General features: G+C 42.8%; 1 protein-coding gene across 1 annotated transcript in view; it reads right to left on the minus strand.

The window, feature by feature from the left end:
- Positions 1-489: 489 nt before the first annotated feature.
- Positions 490-26,076, minus strand: part of LOC311507924 (stromelysin-3-like) — a 34,924-nt gene continuing 9,337 nt past the window's right edge. The window contains exons 3-8 of the mRNA XM_084572467.1: positions 18,009-18,152; positions 7,528-7,661; positions 7,209-7,423; positions 6,885-7,089; positions 2,256-2,516; positions 490-2,174 (exon numbers count right to left, since the gene is read on the minus strand). Of these exons, the coding sequence (XP_084428593.1) occupies positions 2,047-2,174; positions 2,256-2,516; positions 6,885-7,089; positions 7,209-7,423; positions 7,528-7,661; positions 18,009-18,152 (1,087 nt within the window). The 3' untranslated portion in view covers positions 490-2,046. The remainder of the gene's footprint in view (positions 2,175-2,255; positions 2,517-6,884; positions 7,090-7,208; positions 7,424-7,527; positions 7,662-18,008; positions 18,153-26,076) is intronic.

Below are 26,076 nucleotides of genomic sequence, written 5' to 3' on the forward strand. Positions count from 1 at the left end.
TCTTTAGTTTAAAATACCAAGTGATAGAGTTGGCTCAATTAGGTCAAGTTAAATTAGGCACTCCTCTCATTGAAATATAAGGACTCAAAATGTGCTTAACCATATGGTTGAGTAGGTACAATATCCACAACATCCACTGACTACAGTATCACACATTGTAAGGTTATGTTTAAGTTAAGAGAACCTGGTCATAGTAAGGGAAAGCTCATGGTTAACTCACTACTTGTGAGAGCCAAACATGTGCCATCTCAACTTACCACCCACGACTGGGAAAAGTGACAGAACGCAGATCAGAATCAGAATGCCTTTTTTGTCCAGACACACAGAGATGATATTTGTCAAATTAGCATCCAAACTGCAGTAACTAACTCACTGTTGTTTAGAACAGTATGCACACATTACTTACACCTCCACCAACACCTCCATGTAGAGTTTTAAGTTTAAGTTTAGAGTTAAGTTTTTGTGTGAGCATTATGTAATTTGCAGAAACAGAAAACACTTATTTTTATTGCAAATGAAAAACAAATTCATTCACATGAGAAATCACTGAGTACAAAGGAAAATAGACAGGTACATGTTAAAAGCACATATAGACCTGAAAATGTTGATAAGGCACATTGACATTGAATCACAGCTAAAAATGTCAAATCTACACTGGACTGCTGATTTTGCAGGTACACCACAGTGTATTTTACAGGTCAATGCTATGCAATAATCAGTGTCCTGCACTGATTTTAAACAGTATTACCCTGAATACAAGTAGACACATTTAATGTTCATATAAAATATACAGTAAGTGAAACCACAGTGAAGCGCTGTCACATTTCTCTGATTAGAACGGAAACCAATTTAGAGTAAACAACATTATATTATCAGCTATAGGGTCTTTAATGTTCTGGAAAAATAAAAAACATAATAAACGTTGGCGAATCAACATAAAACCCTTAAACAGATAATAAGGACTACTGCATGGCTCCATAAAAATCCACTAAATGAATGCAGTGAAAAGAACAGAAATGTGTGCATCGTATGAGGTACTGGTTTGCCCTGGCTACAGGACCTTAAATAGCACCTTTAATAACCAAAGAAACAGCACGGAGCTTGTTTCATTCTGAATATACAGCAGTCTAAAGAAAACATGTCATTGATAATACATTTGTCGTATCTAACTTCATATTAACTACTAGACTGAAAACAGCTCTGTGAATAATTACATAATGTTGCTAGTGTTGCCCAAAATTCATGAAAAGACCTGACTTTTTGTTAAGAAATTATTTGCAGATAATTATTTGCAGAGCTAAATGCCCTGGGTTGTATTTAAAGGAAGTTGTGTAAGCATTTTAGCCATTAAAGCCATCCATGCTCTTCTTTGTATAATGTCAAAAGATCCAGTCTCACAAGGCTAGTCATAACTAGATTCAGCAACAAAATACAGGACATTCGGGGAATACAATGTAACATTATTAATTTTTGTGTTTTTGCTTTTGTCGACAAGAAAAATATGTGACTTGTCAATGACAATGTGAATTGTCAATATTGAACCCTTGATGCACAATCTTGAGGCATACTATAGCCTTTATACACGCCCCAACTTTTTAAGTGAACAAGGTATTATTTGACATATTTTGGTTTTGGTCCTACTTGCACTGCTTCAGGTGATAATTTTTTTCCACAGCATAACTGTTGCAGTACAGCACTTTACATAACACTGGCGGGCAATGCTACCCACTACCCAACCTTTTACCCACAGAGGCCACTGTAGCAGTGTTGTTGGAGTGACTGACCTATTACAAACACCTTAAACATGTAAAATGTATAAAACATATGTATATTTATATTTTGAAAAGCAAAACCATTGTTTTCAAAAACATGATTTTGTTGCAACAGATAATGACAGAGTTTGTTGTACTTATGGTACACCATAATGATAGTCACAATGAAATACAAGAGACTTTTTTGATATTTCACGCCTCAATGGAGAATAATGCTGAAAAGCTTTCCACTGATTTTTAAAAGTTTAGTAGATGATACAGTACATGAATGTACTCATCTAGACCGAGAGGCAGAGCAACCAAAGAAATCCTTGCCGATGCTTCGGGGATAGCCTTCCAGTACCTTCAGCGCCACAGGGTCAAACTTCCAGTATTGAAAACCACTCAGGAAATTGGCATAGCCTGTCAGGCAACAAGAGTAGGAAACAATCAAGACATTGAAAACTTAAGAAGGAAGTAAAAGTGCCTGATCCCAAGCCTCACCATAGCTATCACAAAATGCTCCATCAATATGACTGGGCACTCCAACCCACTCGTGCATGCTGTGAGGATGGATGTCATCAATTCGGTTCTCCTGGACATTGAAGGGCCAATAAGAAGCAGACTTGAAGAGATGGACTCGCTCAACATGGTTCTGCTCCCACTTTAAAGCTGCTTCAATGTTAGTTGCAGGAAGACCCAGCCGCCACACTGGATCTGGCCCCGTTATCTTCCTCTCAGCATCAAACACCCAATAGCTGTCACCTGACACAAAAAAAGGTGAAAATAAAACTGTAGGGGCTGCTCTCATTTACTGAACAAAGCTACCGTATGGCAAGTATTGTCCAATGAAAAACGTTGGCAGCGTATTCTGCGGAGTAACCAGCATGTTGTTTTTCAAAAAGTTGTGATTGTTAAATATTTAAAGTCTACATTACATGCACTATCAAAGCATAAAGTAACTCTTTAGTGGAGGGCTTTCAATTCAGTTTAATTCAGTTCATTTTTATTTATATTGTGTCAATACCAACACAAATTTGTTTGTTATTGGGTCCTATGGGTTGAGGTGAGGGGCCTCTGTGGATCATCCCACAGATACTTGATCAGTTTGGGATCAAGGGAATTTGGAGGCCAGGTCGACACCTTGTGCTATTTTTCATGTTTTTTGAGTAGAACCATTTGTGTGTGAGTGCATGTGTCAGGCTGGATCGTTCTGGGAATGGCTGCTGCCATTGAGGAGTGTCATTGCTATGGGGTGGGGTGTGTGGTCTGGTCTAGGTGGGTGTTACATGTCTAAGTAACATCCACACGAATGTCAGGTCCAAAAGTTTCCCAGTAGAACATTGAGTAAGAGTAGGAGGAGCTCGGGAGACGAGGGCGAACTTAAATGAGCAGCTAGTTATTCCAACCGAGCTAGCTAGCAGCGACTACGGTCAGATCTGCTATTGTGGTCTGAGCCAGTGAAAGTAGTCTATTTTATACAACTTACTGTCCCATGGGAAGATAGAGTTGAGGAGGCTAACGAGCGCAAGGGAGCTAAATATGCAGAGTTAGCAGCAGACGCAGAGCAGAATGTTTGGAGGGCTCATGTAAATGGTAAATGGCCTTGCTTTTATATAGTGCTTTTCTAACTTCTGGTACTCAAAGTGCTTTTACAGGCACAGACACATCTACCCATTCGTTCACACAAGCACACACACATTCACACACCAGTGCCACGCACTCAGTGTCAATTCAATGTCTTGCTCAAGGACACGCTCTACCTACTGAGCCTGTACAGGCCCTAGCAGCCTGTGGAGGTGGGCTGCCGTGGATTTGTGGCAAAATTGGTGATTGCTCTTCTGAGCAAGCTGGGCATACGCGAAAAAAACACAAATGACTGCGGTATGCAACATGTCTCAGGCAGCAGAGAGAGCAAGCGAATGGATTTGGGTGAGGAGGAAGCATGCTAGCTGGGGAGCTCGGTAAAGGTAAAGCTGGCTGCATAATGGTTGCGTATCATGATAGATTTGGTCGATTCAATTCAATTTTCAATTTTATTTATATAGCGTCAATAACAATACAAATCGTCTCAAGACGCTTTACAAAAACCCGGCCTGAAACCCCCAGAGCAAGCCTGAAGGCAACGGTGGCAAGGAAAAACTCCCTTTTAACAGGAAGAAACCTCGAGCAGAACCCAGCTCATATGGAGGGACCCATCTGCCTAAGGCCAGCCGGGTACAGACAGAAGAAAGAGAGAAGAGAACAGCAAAGAGAGAAGAGAAGAGAACAGCAAGATAAACATACATCTGTCATAGATACACATATCTGACTAAAGTGTACATGTGGAATCTTATGATACAAACTGATGATGTTACATGACAGTTTGAAAATGTAAGAGGAATCATAGGCAGGTTGGAGAATTGTTCATTCAGGTAGGAGTGGATAACTGCAGGATTCCATGAAGACTGGGCAGGCTGATGAGACCACAACAACAGATGTAGTATAGAGCTCCACAGGAAACACACCACTCCAGGCCAGAGATACTCACAGGAAGAGGGGGGAAGAGGGGGGAAGGGGGGGAAGGGGGGTGGGACACACACAGCAGTAAACATTCTACATAGTAATAGCACAGAATTGTATGACTAGTAGTATATAGGAAATTAGAGGGCAAGAGCTCTGTGCCAGAGAAAAGAAAGTGGAGGATGCGAGAGAGGAGAGAGAAGAAAGAAGGAGGACATGTGTTTGGTGCATCGTCCCCCAGCAGCCTAGGCCTATAGCAGCATAACTAAGGGATGGTTTAGTCCAGCCCTAACTATAAGCCTGATCAAAAAGGAAAGTCTTAAGCCTGACCTTAAAAATAGAAAGAGTGTCTGCCTCCCGAACCCAAACTGGGAGCTGGTTCCACAGGAGAGGAGCCTGATAGCTGAAAGCTCTACCTCCCATTCTACTTTTTGAAATTCTAGGAACCACAAGTAGGCCTGCACTTTCAGACCGAAGTGATCTGCTGGGATGATATGGTACAATAAGGTCTTTGAGATACGATGGAGCTAGGCCTTTAAGGGCCTTGTATGTAAGGAGGAGGATTTTAAATTCTATTCTAGACTTTAAAGGGAGCCAGTGAAGAGAAGCTAAAACTGGAGTAATATGATCTCTCTTGCTAATTCCTGTCAATGCTCTTGCTGCGGCATTTTGAATCAACTGGAGGCTTTTTAAAGAGCTATTTGGACAGCCAGACAGTAATGAATTACAATAATCCAGTCTGGACGACACAAATGCATGAACTAGTTTTTCAGCATCACTCTGAGACAGGATGTTCCTAATTTTGACGATATTACGCAGGTGAAAGAAGGCAGTCCTGGTCACTTGCTTTATGTGACATTTAAAGGACATATCCTCATCAAATATAACACCAAGGTTTTTTACAGTAGTACTGGAGGCCAAGGTAATGCCATCCAAAGACACCATGTGATTAGATAATGAATCTCTGAGATGCTTAGGACCGAATACAATAACTTCTGTTTTGTCTGAGTTTAAGAGTAGGAAATTACAGGTCATCCAAGCCTTTATGTCTTTAAGGCAGGCTTGGAGTTTAACCAACTGATTAGTTTCATCTGGTTTCATAGATAAATATAGCTGGGTGTCGTCTGCATAGCAATGAAAGTTTATGCCATGTTTTCTAATAATCTTGCCTAATGGCAACATGTATAACGTGAAGAGTATTGGTCCTAGCACAGAACCCTGAGGAACTCCATAACTTACTTTTGTATAAGTAGAGGAATCATTATTGACATGAACAAACTGGAATCTGTCAGATAGATAGGATTCAAACCAGTCTAATGCAGTTCCTTTAATCTTGACCTCACTTTCAAGTCTCTGTAGTAAAATATTATGATCAATAGTGTCAAATGCAGCACTAAGATCTAGCAGAACAAGTATAGAGACAAGTCCACTGTCTGAAGCCATGAGGAGATCATTGGTAACTTTAACCAAAGCTGTTTCTGTACTATGATGAACTCTAAAACCTGACTGAAACTCTTCAAACAGACCATTCTTGTTTAAGTGGTCACACAACTGATTAGCAACAACTTTTTCTAGAATTTTGGAAATAAAAGGAAGGTTGGAGATTGGTCTATAGTTGGCTAAAACATCTGGATCTAGAGTGGCTTTCTTGAGTAAGGGCTTAATTACAGCAATCTTAAAAGACTGAGGCACATATCCTGTTAATAAAGATAAATTTATCTGGTTCAATATGGAGGTGTTAATTAATGGAAAAACTTCTTTGAGCAATTTAGTTGGGATTGGATCTAGAAGACAGGTTGATGGGTTAGATTGGTTTGTGGTTCAGTCTGCATCAACGGTGCGAACCACGGTAGATTTGTTTGTTTGGTTCGTGGTTTCAGTCCGCATCAACGGGGTAGATTTGTTTGTTTGGGTCGTGATGCAGGCCACATCAACGTATCAGGCATGTTTGACTGCTACATAAAAGGGTTAGGCTAAATTATTGAAAGATTCGCTGCTGATGAATGGTGAAAAATGGGGTTGTGCAGTGGCAGCGTGGAGGGGGTGAGTCCAGGACGCTGGAATTCACTGTTAAGCCTTCTTGAGGTGTCGTGGGCCTAACTTAATGAATCGCTGAAGGGAAGTGCCAACTTGAAAACCCCAGTGACATGCTGCATAATGCTGTTGACTAGGCCAGGTATCTGATGTCTTCGTGTTGATTGGTAGTGATATTTCTTTGTTTGTTTAGCTGCTGAGTGGGCCATACAAGCCAGCAGCATTTACTTAGTTCATTTAGATTGTAGGTTTAATCATCATATCTCATGACTGTAGGTTTGTTAGGGTTTCTCAGTTGGACAGGGCCTCTAAATGTGTTTTGCCTGGGATTTTGGCACAAGGGATTGTAACATCTAATCCTGTGTATTAACGAATGCTTGAATTGTCACAAGATGGTTAATGTTATTTATTTCATCTGGTTTTAATGATGTCGCTGTTCGGTGTGAATAGCTAGTTTATTAAACTTCTCCAATTATGTGTAATTTAAACTATGATTTTAATGAATATAGAATTTCCGCTATTTCAAATGGTTCAATATGTTTTCACCAACAAGCTTAAATTCTCTTCAGATTGCCTTTGTTTAGTTCGTGTCAATACCTTGGAAGAACCAGATGTTGCCAGATTTGTCTTCATATGCAGCATCAATATGGTTAGGAATTCCCCTCCAGTGCCGTGAGGACAAGGCTGGATAGCCTGCTTGTAGCTGTCCATCACGGATACGCCAAACGTATCTAGACTTAAAGAAAAACAGCTCTCCCCTGATCATGGACACAGCATCAAAGTTTATTCTGCAGGCGTCCGGCTGGGAATTAACAAAACAGACATATGGGCTTATATGCAAAAACTCTATGGATTACAAGACTGGAGAAATCTTAAAAACAAAGTATATGCACCTTTAAGGGCTCACTATTATTTTCTCACCAGTTCAGTCTCAATCTCATTGGTTTCTGTCATCTCAGGCGGTGTGTGCTGAGGAGGTCCATACAGATACTGGATGCCCCTCTTGTCATCCTCGCTCAGCTGCAGAGGGTATGAGTCGGTATAGAAAGGACACATCACAGCATCAGGCTCCAGGGAGTGCTGCAATCCCAGGACGTGGCCAAACTCATGAGCTGCCACTTGGAGGAGATCAGTGCCTAAAAATGATAAAGGGACAGTAGCACTAAAATTAGACTGCTTCACTCGTACAAGAACTCAAATAAAGACCTCCATTATTTTGAAGTATGTCAAATGTACTCACCCACATCATTACCCAATGTCCAGTGCTCATCGTAGTCAAAGTGGACCTCTCCCTCTCTGTGCGTCCGTGGGAAAAAGGCATGGGCAAGGATTCCTCCTGGACCATCAAACGGTAAACTGTCCCCATGCCAGTATCTACACAAGCATTCCAAATACTGGTCACAAGCCAATCTAATACCAATCACACATCTAAATTCTACATTAAATGTTTGGTATGTTCACACTGCTGTCATGGTAGACTACTACAATACAGCTTTTTATTAAACAGCTGAATGAACACATGCTTTGTTAATGCTACATTTCTGGCATGGACGTTTTTTACATTCCTTTGACGGCAGCCAAAATGTATATGAACAAAAGATATGTCTCACTAACATATACAGAGAGTTCACCTTGAGGTACACAAACCATTCAGAAACATCAAGAATAGAAAGGCAACATTAGACTTTAAGATACCAGAGTGATGGGAAGAAAAGAAATTGAGAAGGCTTGGAACGACTTATGATCCAAGCATACTATACGTCTATAGGCAGTGTGATGCATGGTGATTCAAATGTGCCTGTCAAAATGCTGCCATTCCTATGAATAACACGCTACCATTATGGATCACAGTTTTTCATTTTCATTCGTTCATTCATTCATTCATTCATTCATTCATTCACTCATCTTCTGTAAAGGTTTGTTCCTGTTAAGGGTTGCAGGGTCTGCTGGAGCCAGCTGTCATCGGGCAAGAGGCGGGGTACACCCTGGACAGATCGCCAGTCTATTGCAGGGCTAACACAGAGAGACAGACAACCATTCACACTCACATTCACACCTACGGCCAATTTAAAATCACCAATTAACCTAACAAGCATGTCTTTGGATGGTGGGAGGAAGCCGGAGTACCCGGAGAGAACCCACGCAGATACAGGGAGAACATGCAAACTCCATACAGAAAGGCCCAGTCGGCCCATGGATTCAAACCCGGGACCTTCTCGCTGTGAGGCATCAGTGCTAACCACCTCGCCACTCGCCACTGTGCCGCCTACTTTCATTTTCAGAGTACTGATATGTGTTTTAATATTGGTGCATTCAGGAATTACAGCAATTGTTCTGTCAGTCATCTGAGCTCATTATATAATAATACACCTGAACAAAGTCTTCACCCACAACTGTGTGTCCTCCCAGAGCAACAGCAGCATCGCAAAGTTTGCAGATGATACCACAGTCATTGAACTCATCCCTGGGGTGGTGGAGACAAGGGAGATGATTGTTTATCCGAGGAGGAAGAAGGAGCAACACATCTTATTATACATTGTCAGGAGGGTGCAGAGAGTAAAAAACTTAAAATTCCCCTTAACCTACATCAGAAACAATCTCAGCTGGTCTCAGAACACTCAGCAGCTCCTGATGAAGTCCCAACAAAGACTGCACTTCTTGAGAAGGCTGTGGAAATTTGTTCTGTTAACCAAAATATAAGAAATTTTACAGAAATACAGTAGTGTCATCACACCTCAATCACAGACTGGTTTGGGAACTGCACTGCTCAGGACAGGAAGGCCCTCCAGCATGTGATTCAAAAAGTGCACAGTTCATTTCTCATGATCAAGGACAATACACACCACAACACAGCCTCTTCACAACACAATGAAATCAAGGACAAAGACTCACAGTTTCTACCTGAACAGGTCATACAACACTGTCTCATTTCCCCATCACTCCCATTGCCTGGATCTGCAGCACAAGGCACAGAGCACTTTCTCAAACACAGGTTTTAAGTATTTCTCCTGTGCCTTGTTTTAATCTATTGGTTTTATTTTATTTTTTTTTATTCACTGTTTTTAGTAAAGGAGACTTGCAAAGTAAGAATTGTATTGTATGGTCTAAACAGCTGTTTTTACTGTGTATATGACAATGAACATCTTGAATCTTGAACCATTTCGTATTTCATATTTAATATTCATATTTAATTGAGTTATTTGGGATCAGGGATTGAGGTGCAGATGTGCTTGAATCCTCCAGCAGCCACATTGATGTCATCTGTTCTTAATCGTTTGGTGGCTATGAAAATTACACATTTTAACACCTCTTTATTAAATATGATATACTGTAGCAAAAACCACCTTGAAATATTGGGGGAGTGTAGCTAATTACTGATTCAGCTAACAAAGAGGTCAACATGACCTCCATTCTTGACTTAGAAGAGATTGTACTCCTTTTTTAAGTGAATACATAACATTCATACTTACTTTTATAACTGTTGTTATAAAAATGTTACCTCTATACTAGCCAAGGCTCGAAGTAAAAAAACAGGACCTGGAAAAGTCAATGAAATGTGGGAGTCTGAGAAAGAAGAGAGATGTTACGAAATGGTAGTATTGTAAACCAGTTGCCAAAATGACTCATCTGAGTTAATCAAAATGTACCGCCACTGGACTCTAGAGCAGTGGAGATGCATTCTCTGGAGTGACGAATCACGCTAGTCCATCTGGCAATCTGATGGACAGATCTGGGTTTGGCGGTTGCCAGAAAAACTGTACTTGTCTGACTGCATTGTGCCAAGTGTGACGTTTGGTGGAGGGGGGATCATAATGTGGGGTTGTTTTTCAGGAGCTGGGCTTGGCCCCTTAGTTCCAGAGAAAGGAACTCTGAATGCTTCAGCATACCGAGAGATTTTGAACAATTCCATGCTCCTTAACTTTGTGGGAACAGTTTGGGGATGGCCCCTTCCTGTTCCAACATGACTGCGCACCAGTGCACAAAGCAAGGTCCATAAAGACATGGATGAGTGAGTTTGGTGTGGAAGAACTTGACTGGGTCCTGACCACTACCCAATAGAACACCTTTGGGATGAATTAGAGCGAAGACTGCGAGCCAAGCCTTCTCGTCCAACATCACCGTCTCAGTGACTTATGGTCAAAAATTCCCATAAAATAAATGGGAAATAAATAACGCATTATCTGCCGCGAAACTCATACCATTAGAGCGAAGACTGCGAGCCAAGCCTTCTCGTCCAACATCAGTGTCTCAGTGACTTATGGTCAAAAATTCCCATAAAATAAATGGGAAATAAATAACGCCGCGAAACTCGTACCATTTCACAAATATTTTGTTATGATAAGCTAGCGCTATGCCCCATTGAGTCCAGAGTTATAGTCAGGTCCATAAATATTGGGACATCGACACAATTCTAATCTTTTTGACTCTATACACCACCACAATGGATTTGAAATTAAACAAAGAAGATGCGCTTTAACTGCAGACTTTCAGCTTTAATTTGAGGGTCTTTACATCCAAATCAGGTGAACGGTGTAGGAATTACAACAGTTTGTATATGTGCCTCCCACTTTTTAAGGGACCAAAAGTAATGGGACAAATTAACAATCATAAATCAAACTTTCACTTTTTAATACTTGGTTGCAAATCCTTTGCAGTCAATTACAACCTGAAGTCTGGAACACATAGACATCACCAGACGCTGGGTTTCATCCCTGGTGATGCTCTGCCAGGCCTCTACTGCAACTGTCTTCAGTTCCTGCTTGTTCTTGGGGCATTTTCCCTTCAGTTTTGTCTTCAGCAAATGAAATGCATGCTGAATTTGATTCAGGTCAGGTGATTGACTTGGCCATTGCATAACATTCCACTTCTTTGCCTTAAAAAACTCTTTGGTTGCTTTCACAGTATGCTTAGGGTCATTGTCCATCTGCACTGTGAAGTGCCGTCCAATGAGTTCTGAAGCATTTGGCTGAATATGAGCAGATAATATTGCTCGAAACACTTCAGAATTCATCCTGCTGCTTTTGACAGCTGTCACATCATCAATAAATACAAGGCAACCAGTTCCATTGGCAGGCAAAAATGCCAGTGAGGACAAAATACACCTGCATCCAGTGAGGATCCTTGGGCAAGATCCTTAATGTATCAGGCCTACCTCAGGAACATGAGAGTACAGACAAATGACACACCGGCTCGGACGTCGCCCGGGTCAACAAGGTCCGCGTCAGGTGCTAGGGAACCAGGGCAACCTGATGAGAAATGGGCTACTGGAACAAGACATAGATGGACATGGGTGGAAAACACGGAAGTGTTGGAATGCTACTATATGAGCAACCCTAGAGAGAAGGGATACATGCAGCGAATGTGGGACCAATGGTCACTTCGAAACCCACAATCAAGGCTAACAATGAAACAGCTGTTAGCCCAGTGTTCCAACATCCGCAATCGAAAACTCCTATCACAACTAGAGATTGATGAGATACAACAATGCTACGGCAAGGGGGCACCAGGACGACAGGTCAGCGGGGGGATGCCACCATCACCCCCACAATCAGAGATTGGGTACTAAGCCCCAACAGATACCAGCCTCAGTGCAAGAGCTGCTGACCTGAGAATGAAGATCATGGCACAATTAGAAGCCTGGAACCCCCGTCGAATACCCGAAGCTGACTTGTAAAGTACCCTCAGAAGATCTGCTAGTGGATGTGAATGCTGCACTAACAACAATCCCTATGGGAACCATCACTGAGACCAATAAGCTGATACACAGTACAGCAACAGTAATCCTAGAAATGCTTAGCTACAAGATGGGCTCAAACCATGACAGGCAGCATCCGCCATGGAGAATATGGTTAGAGGCCAAGATAAGGGCAACACAGAGAGAAGTTAGCCAGCTGACAGAACTACAGAAAGGCAACATGGTGAATAAAGGGGCACCCAGGAAGTACACCAAGCTCTCCATACCTGAAGCACTCGAAACTGCCAAACAGAGACTAACAGCACTGGCCACCTGGCTGAAGAGATACACCAAGGAGGCAGAGGCCAGGAGAATAAACAAGCTGCCTAGCAGCACAGATGAACCAGCTACTAAAGGATGGGTCCCACCCAGAGTGGCTAACCCAGGGCAGGAGGGTCCTAATCCTGAAGGACCCCCAGAAGGGGCCTATCCCATCCAACTACCGGCCAATAACCTGTCTCTCCACAACATGGAAGGCCCTGTCAGGCATCATTGTGGCTAAGATGAGTAAGCATGTAGCTCAATACATGAGCGGGGCTCAGAAGGGAATTGGTAGCAACACCAGAGGAGCCAAGCACCAGCTACTGGTCGAAAGAGCAGTTGCCCGAGACTGTAAGAGCAGACAGACCAACCTGTGCACCGCCTGGATCGACTACAAGGAAGCTTACGACTCAATGCCACACACTTGAATGCAGCCTCAGCTGAAATCGCGATCGACTGGTAGATCTCGAAGGTAGCGTGGGTAGATTGCGTGCCATTGAAATTTTAGTCTAAAACATTCATCCTTTGCAAGTCCAACGTTTATCTTTATTTATTTTTACTTTATATTTGCAACATACCCTCAGTTCAGCGGCATAAATCCACAGCCACGCACAACTTCAACAACAATCAACAATCAAGAACTACTATCTTTCTCAAAGAGACAGCGCTATTTTTCTAAAGGTGCAGTGCACCAATTTTTCTTGATAAAAATAAAAGCAAAGATGGATAGGGCTTTTAACACTGTAGCAACAATTAATATGACAATTAATGTGAAAGCACAAGTTTAATGCTGACTGGCAGAAAACATTCCCATGGCTCCTTTACGAAAACGCATTAATGTATTGTAAGCACTGCAAAGCACAAAAGCAAGCAGCTGGAAAGTCTGTTTATGTCACAGGCAACGCAAACTTCAAACAAGATAATTTAGTGAAACACAGTATATCGCATAGGCATTGTGAACCCTGCCTGTTGTATGAATGTTCTATGTTATAACACAGGCCAAATAAGAAAAAGTCTCTTGTCAGTACTTGTTACAGTATTATTCTCTGCACTTTTTGGAGAATTTTACTTGCTGTTTTGATACTGTCTCAGTTGCACTGTGCACATTTGCACCTATAAATAACTGACAATACATGAGTTGTTACAGTATTATTCTCTCTGCACTCTTTAGAGAATATAACTAAAACTTAAAAAGCTATGAATTTAATTGTTTTGCTTATACATGCCTCCTCGTTGACCTCATATCACTTTATTAAAGAAAAACACATTATTTGGTAACTTTTCATCGTGCCCCTAAAATTATTTGTGTGCTACTAGATTTTTCAACTTAGTAGCACATGTGCTACTTGGGAAAATGCTAAGCGTCAAGCCCTGCATACAACTAGTCAAGGCGGGGCAGCATCATCAAAAAGCAGGCAGGTACAACACAAGGTCCACAACATGGCCAACGCCCCCTACTGGGTCTGGAGTATAGTGACATATAAAAGATCACTTCACAACATCCCTCCCTTCTTTAATTGAAACTATTCCTTAGTTTGCAGTCACAACGATAACCACAAAACAACAGTTGTCAAATTTTCAGTTTACACTTGCACAACCCTGAACATTCATGTATAAACCTGCATATCATTTCACAGAATACACCACTGTCCATCTTTTCCCTCTTTTTGGTTCTACGCGTTAACCAACAAAAATCATGTACACAGTCATATATTCAAACACAAAGTTTCTCTTTTTTTATTCAACCCCATCCACTCACTGAACAAAGTCCTTCATGTATGCTGGTGGTTTCCTGATCCTGTGAGAATGGAACAATTTTGTTGGAGCCCCAGCAGGTGCACTGCTCACTTGCTCTTGCTCTGTTGTAGGCAAGAGTCTGTCCCCTTCTTGCCCAGAACCTGTATCTTGTCCTAGCATTTTTGGCAGTGGGTGTCCCAGACTGCACCACTGGCACCGGATCTGGAACCAAAACTGACAGCTCTGACTCCTGTCTGCTGAACAGCTGATCCACGTGTCGTCTGACCAGCTTTCCATCTCCTTGCAACACTGTGTAGGAAACTGGTCCTGTAGTCTCATGTATCAGTCCTGGTACCCATTTTGGTCCATATCCATAGTTCTTTGTGTAGATGGAATCTCCTGCCACAAAGTTGCGTTCTCTAGCATGTTTGTCATGATGTGCTTTCTGACATGTTTGTTTTGCTTCCACCTTCTTTTTAAGATCTGGGTGTATGAGATCAAGTGTACATCTAAATTTTCTACCCATCAACATCTCAGCGGGTGACAGTCCAGTTGTTGACTGTGGAGTGATACGATAGCTAAACAGTGCCCTTTAACTTTGTCTCTACTGTATCACCACTACTATTGTTCATGAGCTCTTTGAATGTTTGCACCGCTCATTCAGCTAACCTGTGATGGGTGATACGGTGCTGATGTGACATGTGTTATTCCATTTCGTGTCATGAGACAATCATCTCTGGAATACCATGCGTGCTAAAACTGTTCCTAAGACAGTTTATTGTGGTTGCTGAAGTAGATGAAGTTAGTGGGTAGACATCTAACCATTCTGAATGAGCATCCACAATTACTAAGAACATTTTCCCCATGAAAGGTCCTGCATCGTCTATGTGTAGCCTTCTCCATGGCTTTTCAGGCCACTCCCAGGGGTGGAGTGGTGCACAGACAGGTGCCTTTCTGTGTTCCTGACATGTGTGGCATGCCTTTACCTTTTCCTCAATGTCCATATCCATGTTGGGCCACCACATGTAGCCTCTGGCCAGTCCCTTCATGTGGCTCATGCCTGGGTGTGACTGATGTAGTTGTTCCATCAGCGGAACTTGTCCCTTCACTGGGATCACGATGCGAGCTCCCCACAGCATACAACCATCCTGTACACTGAGCTCATGTTGTCTCTGTTTATAAGGCATATAGTTACTGTCCAGATTATCAGGCCATCCTCTGAGAACATACTCACTGACTCTTGAGAGTATAGAATCCTTAGTTGTCCATTGCCGCAGCTGTTCTGATGTTGTCAGAGGGCTCTGTTCTCGATCCAGCATCAGTACATGTTCCTCTGGTTCTGTCTCCATGGGTTTCTCTGGCAGAGGAAGTCGACTGAGAGCATCAGCATTACCATGGTCTTTACCTGCCATGTAAAATATGACATACTCATATGCCCTCAACAGCACAGCCCATCTCATTATTCTTTGAGAGAGACGCCATCTGTGGGACAGCTTTCATCTCGTTAAATAAGCTTATCAATGGCTTGTGATCTGTACAAATCGCAAACTTTCTACCATACAGATACTTATGAAAATACTGCACTCCAAAAATGACAGCTAACCCTCTTTATCAAGTTGGGAATAATTATTTTCAGCAGCGGTGAGTGTGCGTGATGCAAACCCTATAGGTTTCTCATCACCATCTGCCATACGGTGAGATAGTACCGCTCCAACCCCATATGGAGAGGCATCACAGGAAAGTATCAGTTCTTTCTTCTAATTGTAATGCACACGTGGCTGCTTGATTGTAACAGCTCTTTTGACTTTTGGAAAGCTTTTTCTTGTTCTTGCCCCCATACCCAGGTTTCATCTTTTCCGAGTAACTTAGGTAGACAAGTTAGGCAGAAACTTATTATAAAAGTTCAGCAGTCCCAAATAAGCTTTAAGCTCATTCACTGATGTAGGTGCGGGAGCCTCCTGCACTGCTTTCACCTTGGCTGGCAGTGGGTGCAACCCTGTCTTGTCCACTTTGTGTCCCAAAAATGTCACTTCAGTCTCCATGAACTGACACTTACTCCTTTTTAAGCGTAGCCCAGCATTTTGCAGTCGTTGCAGCACTTGATCCAATGTCTGTAGATGATCTTTGTCATTCTTTCTTGTCAGAATGATGTCATCAAGGTATACTGCCACATTCTCGATTCCTTGTAGCACACCCTCCATCGTGCGCTGGAATATAGCTGGGCTGGAGCTCACACCAAAGGGTAGTCTTGTGTATGTGAAAAGTCCCTTGTGTGTGTTCACTGTGACATGTCTTCTTGAATCTTCATCTAATACTATCTGCTGATACGCATGACTCATGTCTAACTTGGTGTATTTCTCACCCAAGACAAGCTATCATATCTTCCATTCTAGGAATGGCGTACTACTCAATGGGTGACACTTTGTTTACTGTTAGCTTATAGTCCCCACAAATCCTGGCTCTGGAGTCTGGTTTTAGAACTGGGACTATAGGCGCTGCCCAGTCTGAAAATTTCACTGGTTCAATGATTTTCCCCTCTAAGAGCCTCTCTTGTTCTTTTTCATTGCAAAAGAAACTGACCTTGGCTTGTAGAAGCAGGGCTTCGCATCACTGGCTACATGTATCTTTGCTGCAAAGCCTTTTAACGTCCCTAGCTCATCCTTAAATACTGTGTCATGTCTCTACAGTACTTCCTGTAGTGGTTCTTCTTTGTCTTCTATCTTATGTACAGTTTTCCAACCTATCTTGAGAGCTTTCATCAACCCTCGCCCCAGTAAACTGGTCCCTGAACCTCTGACGACCACTACTGCTAACATCTTAGCACTGCCTTTGTGTTCCACTTTGACTTTTGCTGCTCCTAACACTGGTACTACATGACCACCGTAGGTTTTCAGTTTTATCTTGCACCGGAGCAACCTGGGTTTTTTAACACCACGGAGTAACCTGTAAAATGCTCTCGCTGACATTATTGTATAGCCACAGCCTGTGTCTACTTACCGGTCCCTCAACTCAGCTCCGCCACATAGTCACTAACACTTTCATCTGGCCTTCTGTTCCTTGTATTAAATTTCTACCTCTGCATTATCTCGCTGGTCTTGGGGTGAAAATTATTTTTTAACAACTTTACCAGATCCTCATAGGAGCGGCCTCCTGGCTTATCCGGGCTTAGCAGGTTCCTCATCAGTGTTATTTGCCACAAAAAAGTGGTCCAAAACCTCACAGTACTCTTCCCACGTCTGCGAGGTGCTGTCAAATGGCGCCACCGCGCCCACCATAGCAGCCGCCATTGTCCCTCACAAGCTCTTCTTACTCGCTAAGCAGACCGGCTTCTTGACTTCTCTGTGCTTTTATCCTCGTCGCCATATGTGATATCTGAATATATCAGGAATAAAGGAGCAGGTTTCTTCTCTTGAACCGCCTTTATTATCAGCACAGGTACATACAACTAGTCAAGGCAGCGGGCAGCTTCATCAAAAAACAGGCAGGTACAACACAGGGTCCACAACATGGTCAACGCCCCCTACTGAGTCTGGAGTATAGTGACATATAAAAGATCACTTCACAACACTACTATTGACAAGTGACAGCTGCAACAGCCTGAGGAAATCGGTGGGACTTACCCACATGGATGAAATGTGATTTGCTATCAGCATAGGCAGTGATATGTGAACACAGGTATAGCCTATCACAACAATAGCCGCCCGACCCAGCGGACCACAATGCTGTTGGCCGTTGCGATAGACTTTTTTCCCCCTTTCTTTTTCTTTTTCTCATGGCCCGGCCCACCATGGAAATGCCCAGTGTCCCCGTACGCCAGTCCGCCCTTGGTGAACAGCTGACGTTATTTCCTACACTTTGCTCCAGTAGTAGTAAGACTAGCAACTCTTTACTTTTTTATTCCTAAACTTCTAAAATCTCCTATATAGTGCCATATCATCCTTTTACCCAACCTAACTGCATTGTGCTGCTTACTTGTGACTGTTTCTCACCTGTTGAAGTCAATAATTATGTCTGCTTTCTCGTTGCTGACCTCTCGGAACCTCAGAGGAGTGACTTCACTCCACACAGCTAATGCCTCCTGGAATACACGGCGCACTTTGTCTTCACTTATCTGCCAGGGGAAACGCATGATCCTGAAGGACAAAAACACAAACAACATTTTTTTTCCTTTTACAGAGAACAAATATAACAACAAACCAACAGTGACACCTGGAGCTTAAAAAAAATACACTATCGAGCTTGAAAATATTGAATTACTATGTAAACCAACCTGTTCTACACTGCATAGACCAAAAAAATAAAAAATAAAGTCACCACCTGGATTTAACTACGCAAATAGGAAAGGGACTCCTATTGGATAATTACTGCATGGGCGATTATCTTTCAGCTGGCAACAAGTTATTTAACCCCAACCAGGGTTGCCAGCCCTCCCTTGAAGAACGGAATTGTTGAAACAAAAGTACGCGTCCTGTATTGAGCTGAAATGAGACGCACTAATGAATAACAGGGTGCTTTATAGGAAAATTTATGGTAAATTTATTCCCAGGCCCTCTCCTGCTATGTGACCAATGAGCTGACAGCAACAACTCTTCCTCACACTTTATGTTTGCACTTTTCTTATTTCATTATTACAAGAGGAATGTTCTAATATCTATTGTTTTATATTAATTTATACAGTTTTAAGTTAAGCAAGACAATGTTCTGTTTAATTCAGATTCAGAAAATTTTATTGTCCCGGGGGCCAATTTAAGGCACAAGTGAGCAGCACAACGTATACGTATAATACAGACATTTTAAAGAAAAAACAAAAATAGAACAAACAAGTATATACAAGTTACCATACCATAAATGTTTTTACTATCCAAAATGTCCATGGAGAATGTAAACAGACTAGATGAGTAGTTACGGGGTTTATATATTTACAAGTTATTGCAGAGGTAGAGTGGGTAATAAATATAAGAAATTTAATTTGCAAAAAGAAACAAAGTGGAGGAATGTTCCTGGGCACAACCAAGAGTTTCTGGTATAGAGTACCAGAGACTCTTGGAGTATAGAGGTGGTGGCAAGGGGGGTTTGAATGTGCCATGGTTGTGTGTGTGCTGGAGAAGAGTCAGAGAGAGAGTAAGTGTGTATGTGGAGAGGAGTTGAGGAGAAGGATGGTTGCGGGGACGAGGTGGCATTTCTCCTCTGAGTTCTGCAGGCGGGGCAGTGGAGCCGTCCACCAGAGGGGAGTCACTGAAATGCTGAGTGGAGGACGTGTGAGGGGTCTGGTGATTTTTTTCTGCTAGGATGAGAGTCTGTTGGTCATGAATGTGTGCGAGAGTTCTTACAGGCAGGCCAAAGATCCTGAGCAGACCGAAACAGTGCTCTGCAATCGGTTTCTGTTGTGGAGTCTGATTCAGTGGACCAGCAGGTTATTGAGAAGGTGATAATGCTCTCAATAAAACTGTAATAAAAAGTACATAGAACGACTTTTCTGACTCCAATGGAGCTGAGTTTCCTCAGGAGGTATTGTCGTTGCTGGCACCTTCTAAAAATGTCTTTTGTGTTGGAGGAGAATTTCAGCAGGTTATCAAAGATGGTGCCCAGATATATGAACTTCTCGACCAGCTCCACTGGCTGCTGTAGCCAAGTCCCTAACCCTAGCCCTGCTTCTTGGAGAAGGTCACCACCATCTCCTTGGTTTTACTAACGTTCAGTTCCAGGTGTGAGCTGTCGCACCACTCTATGAACTCCTGAAAAGCTGGTCCATGATGATGCGAGGGGTCCGACAGCAGAGACAGGAAAACTGTGTCGTCAGCGTACTTGACCAGGTGGCAGTTGGGCTGTGTGGATCTGCACTCATCGGTGTATAGGATGAAGAGCAGGGGAGATAGCATGCAGCCCTGTGAGGAGCCAGTCAAGGTAAAACAGAGATGAGAGGGAGTTGTTGACCGGCACTCTCTAGCATCTATTAGTGAGAAAGTCCAGAATCCACACAATTAACTGGTCGTCTAGGTGGAAGCGGTAGGAAAGTCTTGTGGCCAGGATGTGGGACTGCAGGGTGTTGAATGCCAAGGAGAAATCAGCAAACAGTAGCCTGGCTGAAGAGTCGGGGTGCTCCAGATGTTTGTGGGTGCTGCCCATGATGAATGTCTTTTACAGCATCGATGCCTTTTCCTGCGCGATATGCGAACTGGAATGGGTCAATCAGGGGGTCCGTTGCTCTGATGATGTGGTGTTTTGTGACCCTCTCCACAGTTTTCATCACTAGGGAGGTGAGAGCCACGGGTGCTGTAGTTGCTGAGCACAGTGCCTCAGGACCCGGCCTAGGGCGATATGGCTGAAAAATGTATCAGGCGATATCGATAATTATTGATTCAGTTTTTTTTAACCTATTCTACCCAGACTTCTCAACTGTGCTGAGCGGGAGAATGTCCTTTGCTAAATGATACGCCACTGCATCCGTTATTTCTTTATATCGCTTTGATGTTTTGTTGTATGGCACTGCTGCCGTAGCCTGGTCGTTACCATCCTACGTTTCCGCCCAAATTTTGATTTCGGTCTGGCACGGAGTCTGGCCAAATTGCACTTCCACGGTTCGCGTGTAACCGCGCGGTCCGCGCCAATCAGCGAACAGTTAAGTGATGACGCGGAACTCGCATGCCGAGTTGCTTGTAGTCCAGCGAAGCTTGTAGTTCAACAGCATAGGGGGCGACTGTGGCTCAGTAGGTAGAGCGGGTTGTCCACGAACCAGAGGGTTAGCGGTTCGATCCCCGGAATGTGCCACATGTCGAAGTGTCCTTGAGCAAGACACTGAACTGCTCCCAGTGCGTGGCACTGGTGTGTGAATGTGTGTGTGCTTGTGTGAGCGAATGGGTAGATGTGTCTCTGACTGTAAAGCGCTTTGAGTACCAATAGGTAGAAAAGCGCTATATAAAAGCAAGGCCATTTACCATTTACCATAGCAACAATGGCGACGGAGGAAGAGACACTAGAAGCCATCCGCGAAGTTGTCTCAACTCTCGAGAGCATCACGGAATTAAAACCAGAACAAGAGGCTTGTCTTGTCAGTTTTATAAATGGCAAGGACGTCGTAGCTCTCCTTCCAACTGGCTTTGGGAAAAGTTTGATTTATTTGACTGGAAGCGGAAGTGGTAAGAGTAAGAGCCTGAACTCCGGCGCACAATATACGTCATTACCAAACGTTGCTGATTGGTTAAGGGAACTCCAATGATTTTAAACCTCAAAATAAGCATCCGCCCACGCCGTTCTTTTTTGTTGATGTTGTTGTTGATGCCACCAACCTGGCTTAGCTGGGGCCGTGATAGGTCGAGAGGTTAAAGCCCTTCCTCTGCCTACATCCCCTAGAATGACTTGCAGTTCTGGCTCGGGATTTTCAAGTGAAATTATCGAACATTCTATCAAACGTATTGTCTGTTGATATTGATCACGTGTCTATCATGTTATCGCCCAGCCCTAAGCCAGGTGAGCTGCCCTCTCTGGTTCCCCTGAGGGCTCTCACCACGCCCTGTGTGTTGAAGGTGAATGCAGAGCCACCGGGGTTGAGTGTAGATCTTCTCTTCTCAAGTTGGATGGTGTAGTCTGTCTCAAATCTGGTGTAAAAGGAGTTGAGGTCATCAGGGAGCGTGGGGATGCAGCCTTCCACCTCGATGGTTCTGGGGATGGTAGCAGCAGTGTTAGTGGAGGCCATGGTTTTGAGGCCCTGCCAAGCTGAGTGTAGGTTCCCTCTGATGAATTTCTGCTCCACTTTATTCTTGTACTTCAGCTTGCCAGCCTTAATGGCCCACTTGACTTCTTTGTTGACCTCCTTCTTTTCCTGTTCAGAGCCCATGAATAAAACCCTCTTCTTTTTGTTCGGGATCTGCTTGAGCTCTTTGGTGATACAGGGTTTGTTGTTGAGGTAGATGGTGACTGTTTTTGATGGGATGATGTCGTCGACACAAAAGGAGATGTATGATGAGACAGTGTCTACTTGCTTGTTGATGTTGTTGAAGGGGGAGAGAAGGCTGTCCCAGTCCGTAGTTTTAAAGCATCCTTGTAGAGTTTGAATGCTTTCCACTGTTTGATGTTCTTGATAATCTTCTTCGTCCTCCTGATGACTGGTGTATATGCTGGAGCAAGAAGGATGGTGTGGTGATCAGCAGACCCGAGAGGGGGGAGGGGGAGAGCTCTATATGCCTCTGGCACAGAACCATAGCATTTGTCCAGAGTCTTCCCCTGACGAGTGGTGCATGTTATGTATTGCTGAAAACCTTTGACAGGCTTGTCTGGAGATCAGTGGTTGAAGTCTCCCAGGATGAACTTAGGAGAGTTGACAGTTGTTCAGAATGAAAAAAAGTTGTGGGAATTCTCTGGGGAGGTAGAACGGTCTCAGGGAAACAGCCAGGAGCTCAATGTCAGCGGTGCACAATCTCTCCCTCACCACAATCGTGGAGCACCAGCTGTTGTTTACATACAGACACACACCGCCGCCATGTTGTTTCCCGGTGAGTCATCAGTATTGTTCTTATTTAAATACGATTCAGTTAATGCAAGAATAGAAGCAGTTCTGTATTCATGCAGGTGGTTGACGCTGGCTTGCAGCTCGTCAATCTTGTTGCAGAGGGAGTGCACATTGGCTAAGATGATGGACGGAAGCCTCCGTTTACATGTCTCCTGTTTAAGCCTGGCTTTAACACCACCCTTCTTTCTTCCCCTTCTGGTTACCTTTATGTTGCTTGTGGAGTCAAGTAGGTTGGAGGAGTTCACGCAAAGTATTTCCCCTGGAAAGTTACCAGTAATGACGGCATACTGTAACGATGCTGATGTATAGGCTGTTTGTGGCAGCGGACTCGCAGAAAAGCAGCCACTGCAAGCATATCGCCCTCCAAATAACTCTGCGAATATCCATACAGAGAAAATTCCAAGAGAAAGGAAGAAAAAACTATAAAAACAACGGGACACAGAGGCATAAGTCACCAGTAGCGCCCCCTATAGACCGTATTGCACGAAACTTGGTGGGCTTGTAAAGAGTCATCCACAGATTATTACTGTCAAATTTCAAGCAGTTTACTGTGGTGGTTTTTAAGGTATAAACATGTAGTCGTTGTGGCGCCCCCTGCAGGTGGAATTTCACGAAACTTGGCATGATTGTACACAAGCACATTATAATGCCGGTTGCTAAGTTTCCTGTAGACGTAATGTCACACAACTTGATGGGCTTCTACACCATATTTTACAGGTTGTGTATGCCAAATTTCATGAATTTAGCTATTGAAGTTTTGGAGATATTGAAATGTTGCTTTTGTAGCGCCACCTAGAGACTAAGGGTCACAAAATTTGGGGTGCTTGTACAGAATCATAATATTATCATGAAGTTTGATTAAGTTTGGGTATATACTTCACAAAATATTAGCTTTGGAGTTATACTGCACCATGCCATAAAAATGAATTAGCCATTAACTTTGTAATTAATAACCCTGCTAAAGTTCTTTTGAGAACTTGTCATTATCTTTGTCCATAAATGATACATGCCAAGGACTATATAAGGAATCAGAGGGAGAAAGAATTTTGTTTCTAAAACACACGGTTCTCGAGATATGAGGCAAAACGTAAATTGGCTTATTATAGGTATACTGTAGGTAGGTATATATTGACACCTTGGCAAAGTGAAATGCTAGGACTTCTACCAAGTTACCAAGTTTGAGGCCTTTTGCCCTTGCAGTTTGTCCGAAGCAGACACTTTAGCTATGCAGAAAAAGAGAAATCATTATTACTATAATTATGATAAAAATCGCAACAAAATCCTCCAACTTCGTTTGCATGGACCCCTAATAAGAATAATAATAACTAGGTTATCACAAGCGATCATAAAGGGGTCCATGCCGTGGCGAAGTCGTCCCCAAGTGGGACGCAGAGACATAGGTCACCAGTAGCGCCCCCTATAGACCGTATTGGACGAAACTTGGTGGACTTGTAAGGAGTCATCCACAGATTATTAGAGTCACATATCAAGCAGTTTACAGCGGTGGTATGTGAGATTTAACCCTCGTCCTACCCTCTTGCATAATCTCTCTCTGTCTGTCCATTCGCTTGGGGTCCCAGAGACCCGAAGGGTAGCACGAGGGATAAACATGAAGTTGTTGTAGCACCCTCTACAGCCCGAATTTCGCGAAACTTGGCATGATTGTACGCAAGCATATTATAATGATGGTTGCTAAGTTTCATAAGGATTGGGTGAATATTTCTTTGAGGTGCATTTTTTTCAAAATGGCAAAAAAGAAATGGCAGGCAGAAATGGGCGTGGCCTAGTCCATTAGAACCAGGCCTATCTAAGGAATCAGGGTGAGAAAGAATTTTGTTTCTAAGGCACACGCTTGTCGAGATATGAGCCAAAACGTTAGTTGGCTTATTGTAGTGCCACCTAGCTGTATATTTGAGTCTGATGTCCTACCAAGACTGAGGCAATGGCATCTGTGGAAGACTGCATACAAGCCCACCAAATTTCTTTGCTTCTGACCCACCTGACTCTCATTCACTTGTCAGCCAAAGGATTCCTCTGAATCCCGCTCGGGGATGACTTCGCCACAGCATAGACCCCTTTATGATCGCTTGCGATCTTCTAGTTGTTATTGTTACAGAATGCTTAAAAATGCTTTATTTAATCAGTCTGTGGAAGTAATTCCTTAACGCAGACGTCTTCAACGTTTTCCAGGCCAAGGACCCCCAAACTGATGGAGAGATGGAGCGGGGACCCCCTACTTATGTATATGTGTATTTAAAGGCATTTAAATTTGTGGAAAAAATTGCAGGGGGGGAATATGAATAAAATGTCTAATCAACCAAAACTTTCCCCCCTCTGTGGACCCCCTGTTGAAGACCTCTGCCTTAAAGGAAAGGGGAAATGTTGTGTTGTGCTATGCAGATGTGAACATAGAGGGTGCTGCAGGAATGTGTGTTGCATTGTAGATGTGGTTGCGTTGTTGAAGCTCTCTGGCTAGTTATTTTTACAAATAATACTAAATACCACAAACTAACATATGGATTTGCAAATCCAAGAGATCACACGTTTATTTTCTGTAATATATGATAGTAAAGTGGCTGTAAAAAAGACAGGAGAGTTTGGGGGCTGATGGAGATAAATCCTTCTAAAAAAATGTTTTCTGATACATCTAGTCACTCTGACTATTTTTTATCTTTTTCATTCTGTCAAAGAAAAGTTAGTTACTGCTACTATAACAGCAGTTCCAAGCATTCAAAGCATGTCAGAATTATAGACAAGAAGAAGAAGCCACTAGTAGCCCATCTCTAACAAAGAAGGAAGCTTCCATCACAGCTGGAAATTGAAAGGCTCTGACAGAACGGGAACACTACTGAGCAACATGAAGATAATGAGCTGACTCTAATACAGGACAGAAGAGAAAATCATATGATACACTACCACAAGTTATGACCTGAGATACTTGCAGATGTTAACACAGGTATATTCACTATTCCCACAACTACCACTCTGTCCAAAAGTGTGTAGTCCAAAGAACACCGAAAATACTGCACAAGTCTCAAATTTCCAGGCCTGTGGTAGAGAACTTAAAATCAAGGAACACACAGTACACACCCTACCTGGGGGCAAATTGGACATTTTATAAGGGTATAGAAATTGAAGTAAACTTTTCTTAAGGAGTCATATTTGGACTTGCATGTCAGTTAATCAATATGCACTCAAATTCTGTAAGATGAATGTGTTGAGTGGCTATGGCTGCAGTTTTGACCATGATTGTTTTATAGTATTTAACAACTGTTTAACAAATTCTACATGTTGTTAAGTATTTCTTAGCACTGGCAAAGAAAGAAATCTGTTGTCATGTTGTCCTAAAAATGACTACACCTGGATCATAAATAGCTAAACCAGTTAAATGTAAAAAGGGGCACAATCAGCATGTACACTGTTAACACAAACAGTAGTTGTTGTAATTACAGGATGATTCCACAGTTTGTAAGGTGGCTGCAACTCTGCTGCTTTGCGGCTTGCTGCTTTAATAAACTGAAACTACAAACAATGTACACCCATTACATACA

Source organism: Chelon labrosus, assembly GCF_963514085.1.
Source record: "Chelon labrosus genome assembly, chromosome: 22".
NCBI lineage: Eukaryota > Metazoa > Chordata > Actinopteri > Mugiliformes > Mugilidae > Chelon > Chelon labrosus.